Source organism: Mizuhopecten yessoensis, unplaced genomic scaffold (genome assembly GCF_002113885.1).
Source record: "Mizuhopecten yessoensis strain PY_sf001 unplaced genomic scaffold, ASM211388v2 scaffold1595, whole genome shotgun sequence".
Taxonomy (NCBI): domain Eukaryota; kingdom Metazoa; phylum Mollusca; class Bivalvia; order Pectinida; family Pectinidae; genus Mizuhopecten; species Mizuhopecten yessoensis.
In genome coordinates this window covers 997,033-1,006,484 of record NW_018404125.1, presented here as the reverse complement: position 1 = coordinate 1,006,484, position 9,452 = coordinate 997,033, and the positions used below count along the sequence as shown (strand labels likewise).

General features: G+C 39.4%; 1 protein-coding gene and 1 long non-coding RNA gene across 9 annotated transcripts in view; one reads left to right on the top strand and one right to left on the bottom strand.

Annotated features, from left to right (window-relative positions):
* Window positions 1-9,452, top strand: part of LOC110465946 (titin-like) — a 181,897-nt gene that overhangs the window by 42,572 nt on the left and 129,873 nt on the right. For all 8 annotated transcript variants that reach the window (XM_021522217.1, XM_021522209.1, XM_021522193.1 and 5 more), the window contains exon 2: window positions 3,884-4,086. In XM_021522217.1, coding sequence (XP_021377892.1) covers window positions 3,922-4,086 — 165 coding nt within the window. In that variant the 5' untranslated portion in view covers window positions 3,884-3,921. The remainder of the gene's footprint in view (window positions 1-3,883; window positions 4,087-9,452) is intronic.
* LOC110465995 overlaps window positions 1-9,452 on the bottom strand; it is a 77,973-nt gene that overhangs the window by 32,662 nt on the left and 35,859 nt on the right. The window lies entirely within an intron of this gene.

The following is a 9,452-nucleotide window of genomic DNA, read 5'->3' as shown; positions in this document are numbered from 1 at the left end:
TATATTTTGACAATTTTCTGTTGGAAATTATTTTTACTTGGTGAGAATTATCCTTGGAGGAGGAAGATGGTTTTAAATTGTAAAATTGGGATCCCTACCCCAATCCTAGGGGCCAGGGCGGGGCCCAAAAGGGAAAATTAACCAATATTTCAAAAATCTTCTTCTCCAGACTCAGAGGTATTACAGTCATTTTCTCTGCATGGATGGAAAGATCATCAGGGCCTTTATTTAAATTGTAAATTTCAGGACCCCCAAGCTATCTGTTATCCCTTGGGGAGGGGGTAAAGTTTACTATAGTTTATATAGGGAAACAACACTTTTGGGTATATTTTGACAATTTTCTGTTGGATTTTTTTTTTACTTGGTCAGAATCATCTTTGGTGTATGACGGTATCACATTGTAAACTTGGAATTCCTGCCCCATCCCCAGGGGTTAGTGCAGGGCCCCAAAGGGAACATTTACAAATATTTTAAAATTCTTATCCTTTGATGACATGACAAGTATTGTATTTCACTTAGTTTACATGCTGATTTCCACATCACACCTAAACAATAAATTAAAGCTACCAGTACCTATGATATAACTCAAGTGACCGCTAAGGCCCTTGGGCCTCTAGTTATATTTACAGAAATCTGTTAAAAAGTGATTCACTTTGTGTTGCTAGTGATGTCATTAGGGATACTAATATTCACAATTTGTGTAACATTGGACCTGAAGGTCATAACACTTTCATTTCATTAACTGTTCTTAGCTAATTACCAAGAGAATTTCCTATTTGAGGACAATTTAAGCCCTGTTTTTGGTCAGTACAGTAATTGACTTTGACTTGGATTGACAGGGCTTCCGATCTAATACGGTCATTGTTAGTAACACTGCTGACACAGACATCCCTAATGTGGTCAGTTTGACTGGTTGGTCAGTTTGACTGGTTGGTCAGTTTGACCTATTGATCAGTAGATGGGGTCAGTGATGCCAGCATACTTTATGAATAATTCAATTATAAATCTGTTGTTATTTTGTCTAGCTGACCAGAACAATACCTGACATCTAGTCTGTGGTCAGTCTTCTTATACAAAGCTAGATTTTTCTTGTTTCGTTAATCTGACCTCACATAATCTTGCCAGTATCAGACCCTTCATAACCTGACCACCCTTATAATCAGATCCCTTTTAATTTAAAAAAAGATCCTTTTTTGATCTGAACTCTAGAATGACAACCTTTTAATCTGACCTCCATTAATCACATCTTTCCATCCCTCTATATATATATTCTGACCTCCATTAATCACATCTTTCCATCTCTCTCTATATATATATTCTGACCTCCATTAATCACATCTTTCCATCTCTCTATATATATATTCTGACCTCCATTAATCACATCTTTCCATCTCTCTATATATATATTCTGACCTCCATTAATCACATCTTTCCATCTCTCTATATATATATTCTGACCTCCATTAATCACATCTTTCCATCTCTCTATATATATATTCTGACCTCCATTAATCACATCTTTCCATCTCTCTATATATATATTCTGACCTCCATTAATCACATCTTTCCATCTCTCTATATATATATTCTGACCTCCATTAATCACATCTTTCCATCTCTCTATATATATATTCTGACCTCCATTAATCACATCTTTCCATCTCTCTATATATATATTCTGACCTCCATTAATCACATCTTTCCATCTCTCTATATATATATTCTGACCTCCATTAATCACATCTTTCCATCTCTCTATATATATATTCTGACCTCCATTAATCACATCTTTCCATCTCTCTATATATATATATTGACCTCCATTAATCACATCTTTCCATCTCTCTATATATATATTCTGACCTCCATTAATCACATCTTTCCATCTCTCTCTATATATATATTCTGACCTCCATTAATCACATCTTTCCATCTCTCTCTATATATATATTCTGACCTCCATTAATCACATCTTTCCATCTCTCTCTATATATATATTCTGACCTCCATTAATCACATCTTTCCATCTCTCTCTATATATATATTCTGACCTCCATTAATCACATCTTTCCATCTCTCTCTATATATATATTCTGACCTCCATTAATCACATCTTTCCATCTCTCTCTATATATATATTCTGACCTCCATTAATCACATCTTTCCATCTCTCTCTATATATATATTCTGACCTCCATTAATCACATCTTTCCATCTCTCTCTATATATATATTCTGACCTCCATTAATCACATCTTTCCATCTCTCTCTATATATATATTCTGACCTCCATTAATCACATCTTTCCATCTCTCTCTATATATATATTCTGACCTCCATTAATCACATCTTTCCATCTCTCTCTATATATATATTCTGACCTCCATTAATCACATCTTTCCATCTCTCTCTATATATATATTCTGACCTCCATTAATCACATCTTTCCATCTCTCTCTATATATATATTCTGACCTCCATTAATCACATCTTTCCATCTCTCTCTATATATATATTCTGACCTCCATTAATCACATCTTTCCATCTCTCTCTATATATATATTCTGACCTCCATTAATCACATCTTTCCATCTCTCTCTATATATATATTCTGACCTCCATTAATCACATCTTTCCATCTCTCTCTATATATATATTCTGACCTCCATTAATCACATCTTTCCATCTCTCTCTATATATATATTCTGACCTCCATTAATCACATCTTTCCATCTCTCTCTATATATATATTCTGACCTCCATTAATCACATCTTTCCATCTCTCTCTATATATATATTCTGACCTCCATTAATCACATCTTTCCATCTCTCTCTATATATATATTCTGACCTCCATTAATCACATCTTTCCATCTCTCTCTATATATATATTCTGACCTCCATTAATCACATCTTTCCATCTCTCTCTATATATATATTCTGACCTCCATTAATCACATCTTTCCATCTCTCTCTATATATATATTCTGACCTCCATTAATCACATCTTTCCATCTCTCTCTATATATATATTCTGACCTCCATTAATCACATCTTTCCATCTCTCTCTATATATATATTCTGACCTCCATTAATCACATCTTTCCATCTCTCTCTATATATATATTCTGACCTCCATTAATCACATCTTTCCATCTCTCTCTATATATATATTCTGACCTCCATTAATCACATCTTTCCATCTCTCTCTATATATATATTCTGACCTCCATTAATCACATCTTTCCATCTCTCTCTATATATATATTCTGACCTCCATTAATCACATCTTTCCATCTCTCTCTATATATATATTCTGACCTCCATTAATCACATCTTTCCATCTCTCTCTATATATATATTCTGACCTCCATTAATCACATCTTTCCATCTCTCTCTATATATATATTCTGACCTCCATTAATCACATCTTTCCATCTCTCTCTATATATATATTCTGACCTCCATTAATTACATCTTTCCATCTCTCTATATATATATTCTGACCTCCATTAATCACATCTTTCCATATCTCTCTCTATATATATTCTGACCTCCATTAATCACATCTTTCCATCTCTCTCTATACATATATTGACCTCCATTAATCACATCTTTCCATCTCTCTCTATATATATATTCTGACCTCCATTTATCAGAATTCCCTTAATCTTACTTCCTTTAATCGGCCCCCACACTCCCCCTTAACTTGACTTTCTTTAAATTTCTGCCAATTTACCAAAGACTGATATTTTCAGAGGATATAGAGTAACAAAGGGTAAATACAAGACATAACACGCTACTACTGGTTTCATAAGCTTACAACACTGCCCAGGGGTTGTTTATGTATTATTGTAACCCTATCCTGTCTTCTGTCATTGCAGGTTTTACTTGACCTTTGACCTTACGGACATCACAGAGAATGTCACAATTTGATGCCCTCCTCGACTTTGGGGAATCGACCCCTGCAGCCAATGGAACAGTTCAGCAGACGGATGATTTTGATCCTTTCTCAGCCAGCCCCACCATCGACATGAAGGGAACCACAAGTGGGGACCTGCTTGGGGACTTCTCTTTCGACAGCCAGGTATTGTCACCTCAAGCGACTTTTGCGTTCACATATTGCAAACAATTTAAAGGTCTTTGACTGGTCACATCGTATAACTTTATAATCTGATGTCGGGAACATTTGGTGACCAAAACACTGGTACTTGGTCCAGAGAAAACATGAAGGCATGATTTAAGAAAGTTTCACACGGTTTTATTACTGTAGATTTGGTTAGATCAGTTAAATTCCTTTAGATTACTGGTTTGTGCATTAGAGACATTTGTATCACCATTTTCGTATATATATCTCAGCTTGTATATTTACAATCTATATTTACATCACTAGTAGTGCACATGCTGATAGGAAAGACAAGATAAACAACTTTGTATAGAGTGAAGAAAATAAGAGGTAATTCATGTAGCGGAGTTCTACCATAATTCAAACTGTCACTTGCCAAGCCTCTCTGTATAGAGGTTAGGTATTTTGCAGGGCCCTAAAAGGATGTGGTCTTTACTGATTTATCGGTAGGGTACCTGGTTGGTGGCATGCCTCTCTGTATAGAAGTTAGGTATTTTGCGGGGCCCTATAAGGATGTAGCCTTTACTGATTTATTGGTAGGGTACCCGGTTGGTGGCATGCCTCTCTGTATAGAAGCTAGGTATTTTGCGGGGCCCTATAAGGATGTGGCCTTTACTGGTATATCGGTAGGGTACCTGGTTGGTGGCATGCCTCTCTGTATAGAAGTTAGGAATTTTTCGGGGCCCTATAAGGATGTGGCCTTTACTGATTTATCGGTAGGGTACCTGGTTGGTGGCATGCCTCTCTGTATAGAAGTTGGGTATTTTGCGGGGCCCTATAAGGATGTGGCCTTTACTGGTATATCGGTAGGGTACCTGGTTGGCGGCATGCCTCTCTGTATAGGAGTTAGGTATTTTGCGGGGCCCTATAAGGATGTAGCCTTTACTGATTTATTGGTAGGGTACCCGGTTGGTAGCATGCCTCTCTGTATAGAAGTTAGGTATTTTGCGGGGCCCTGTAAGGATATGGCCTTTACTGGTTTATCGATAGGGTACCTGCTGGGTGATGTGCCTCTCTGTATAGAGGTTAGGTATTTTGCGGGGCACTATAAGGATGTGGCCTTTACTGGTTTATCGGTAGGGTACCTGGTTGGTGGCATGCCTCTCTGTATAGAAGTTAGGTATTTTGCGGGGCCTTGTAAGGATGTGGCCTTTACTGGTTTATCTGTAGGGTACCTGCTTGGTGATGTGCCTCTCTGTATAGAGGTTAGGTATTTTGCATGGCACTATAAGGATGTGGCCTTTACTGGTTTATCGGTAGGGTACCTGGTTGGTGGCATGCCTATCTGTATAGAAGTTAGGTATTTTGCGGGGCACTATAAGGATGTGGCCTTTACTGGTTTATAAGGATGTCGCCTTTACTGGTTTATCGGTAGGGTACCTGATTGGTGGCATGCCTCTCTGTATAGAGGTTAGGAATTTTGCGGGGCCCTATAAGGATGTGGCCTTTACATATTTATCGGTAGGGTACCTGGTTGGTGGCATTCCTCTCTGTATAGAGGTTAGGTATTTTGCGGGGCCCTATAAGGATGTGGCCTTTACTTGTTTATCGGTAGGGTACCTAGTTGGTGGCATGCCTCTCTGTATAGGGTTTAGGTATTTTGCGAGGCCCTATAAGGATGTGGCCTTTACTGGTTTATCTGTAGGGTACCTGGTTGGTGGCATGCCTCTCTGTATAGAGGTTAGGTATTTTGCCAGGCCCTATAAGGATGTGGCCTTTACTGATTTATCGGTAGGGTACCTGGTGGTTGGCATGCCTCTCTGTATAGAGGTTAGGTATTTTGCGGGGCCCTATAAGGATGTGGCCTTTACTGGTTTATCGGTAGGGTACCTGCTGGGTAATGTGCCTCTCTGTATAGAGGTTAGGTATTTTGCGGGGCCCTATAAGGATGTGGCCTTTACTGGTTTATCGGTTGGGTACCTGCTGGGTGGATTGTTCTACTCAGTTATTGATGGAGGACAGGATGTTTATCAAAGACAAATGACTTATGTAGTAGCATTACTGACAGGGTGGAGTGAACTTTCTACTTACCATGCCTCACCAACCTATTTAAAATGGATTCTTACAGAGTTTCTCCAATCGTGTATTAATGTTCTGATTGAGTTTTAGTCCTTGTATTGGTTAATTTTAATCTACTTTTTTGTAGGTTCTGAATCTTTGTTCTCACTGTAGGACAGAGTAAGATTTAAATCATTGAAGCACTGCCATGTCTAACATAGAGGCCAGATTAGAAAGGTTCACAAAGGTCACATTGTTAAACAGAAATATTTGACCTTGAATTTTTGACCTCAATATATACTTTTGACCATGAGACATTGTTTTATTTTACTAGTTGGAAGTGACCTGAAATCTGTCAACCAATGTAGTAATTAGTGATGTTTGTAACATATGTCAATGTTTATGTGGTCATAACTTAGTATTTATACATTGTAATGTATGCACATGACTGTCATTGTGATAACAAACGAATGTGGGTCACCTCCTATACCTATAATGGCTGACCTTTCACCCTAACATCACGTGACCTAGAATATATTATCTCAGTACCCATTGTGTAACATAAAGCTGTGATATTTGAATGGGCAAGATTTTATAGTGTGGGCGTATATCAAATTTATCATATGAATAGATAAGTTTGGGTTAAAGTGATGTAATACTGAGGGTATTTCATAACATAATGGGGCAAAGGGTATTGGGTAATGTAACAGAGGACACAGGGTATTGGGTAATGTAATAGGGGACACAGGGTATTGGGTAATGTAAAGGGGAGTCAGGGTATCAGGTAATGTAACAGGGGACACAGTGTATTAGGTAATGTAAAGGGGAGTCAGGGTATCAGGTAATGTAACAGGGGACACAGTGTATTGGGTAATGTAAAGGGGAGTCAGGGTATCAGGTAATGTAACAGGGGACAAAAGGTATTGGGTAATGTAAAGGGGAGTCAGGGTATCAGGTAATGTAACAGGGGACATATTGGGTATTGGGGAATGTAAAGGGGAGTCAGGGTGTCAGGTAATGTAACAGGGGACACAGAGTATTGGGTAATGGAAAGGGGAGTCAGGGTATCTGGGAATGTAACAGGGGAGATATTGGGTATTGGGTAATGTAAAGGGGAGTCCGGGTATCAGGTAATGTAACAGGGGACACAGGGTATTGGGTAATGGAAAGGGAGTCAGGGTGTCAGGTAATGTAACAGGGGACACAGAGTATTGGGTAATGGAAAGGGGAGTCAGGGTATCTGGGAATGTAACAGGGGAGATATTGGGTATTGGGTAATGTAAAGGGGAGTCCGGGTATCAGGTAATGTAACAGGGGACACAGGGTATTAGGTAATGAAAAGGGGAGTCAGGGTATCAGGTAATGTAACAGGGGGCATATTGGGTATTGGGTAATGTAAAGGGGAGTCAGGGTGTCATGTAATGTAACAGGGGACACAGGGTATTAGGTAATGAAAAGGGGAGTCAGGGTATCAGGTAATGTAACAGGGGAGATATTGGGTATTGGGTAATGTAAAGGGGAGTCAGGGTGTCAGGTAATGGAACAGGGGGCACAGGGTATTAGGTAATGTAAAGGGGAGGCAGGGTATCAGGTAATGTAACAGGGGACACAGGGAATTGGGTAATGTAAAGGGGAGTCAGGGAATCAGGTAATGTAACAGGGGACACAGGGTATTAGGTAATGTGAAGGGGAGTCAGGGTATCAGGTAATGTAACAGGGGACAAAAGGTATTGGGTAATGTAAAGGGGAGTCAGGGTATCAGGTAATGTAAGAGGGGCAACAGGGTATTGGGTAATGGAAAGGGGAGTCAGGTTGTCAGGTAATGTAACAGGGGACACAGGGTATTAGGTAATGTGAAGGGGAGTCAGGGTATCAGGTAATGTAACAGGGGACACAGGGTATTGGGTAATGGAAAGGGAGTCAGGGTGTCAGGTAATGTAACAGGGGACACAGAGTATTGGGTAATGGAAAGGGGAGTCATGGGGGCAGGTAATGTAACAGGGGACACAGGGTATTGGGTAATGGAAAGGGGAGTCAGGTTGTCAGGTAATGTAACAGGGGACACAGGGTATTAGGTAATGTAAAGGGGAGTAAGGGTATCAGGTAATGTAACAGGGGACAAAAGGTATTGGGTAATGTAAAGGGGAGTCAGGGGGTCAGGTAATGTAACAGGGGACATATTGGGTATTGGGGAATGTAAAGGGGAGTCAGGGTGTCAGGTAATGGAACAGGGGGCACAGGGTATTAGGTAATGTAAAGGGGAGGCAGGGTATCAGGTAATGTAACAGGGGACACAGGGAATTGGGTAATGTAAAGGGGAGTCAGGGAATCAGGTAATGTAACAGGGGACACAGGGTATAGGGTAATGTAAAGGGAAGTCAGGGTATCAGGTAATGTAAAAGGGGACACAGGGTATTGGGTAATGTAAAGGGGAGTCAGTGTGTCAGGTAATGTAACAGGGGACACAGGGTATTGGGTAATGTAAAGAGAAATCAGGGTTTTGAGTAACCTACCAGGGAAAATGGGGACAAACAGGGTATTGGGTAACACAAATGGGGAAATAGGGTATAGGGTAATATACCAGGGAAATAGGGTATAGGGTAATATACCAGGGAAAAAGCGGATCAAGAAATATAACAAGAAACAGAGTATCAGGTCACACATCAGGGGTAACAGGGTATCAAATAGCATTAGAGGGGAAACAGGTTATCAGTTTTCATAACAGAATTATTTTGTTTTTTCATCGACATGCTGACATAATTGACACATTATACTGACTGCCTTAAGCAGGTCTTCCTGCTAAGATGAAATTGTAATGACATAAGTGTATGTACTCATTGTCAAGTCCTTAGGACTCCAATTTCTATAGTAGAATATGAGAGGAGCAACCTCCCAGCTGACCTTCAATCTCAAGCTGTTCACCAACCCTGATGTTCAAGGTCATATGGTGACCTTTTCTTCTGTTAGTGTGTTGACCTATACATGTCAGTAAGATTGAAGGAATAATACCACAGACACTAATGTTCTTCTTAAATTTTATTTTGGGTCAAAACATAAAAAGTAAAACAATAAAAAGGTGAAGCTTACCAATTGTTGATGGGCATTTTAAGGTAGACATACCTCAGAGACAAGTTAGCTGTCCTTAGCACCAGCTAAAATGTTTACAACTTGAGTCTGTGACAGATCCAACCAAAGCACCAGCTAAAATGTTTACAACTTGAGTCTGTGACAGATCCAACCAAAGCACCAGCTAAAATGTTTACAACTTGAGTCTGTGACAGATCCAACCAAAGCACCAGCTAAAATGTTTACAACTTGAGTCTGTGACA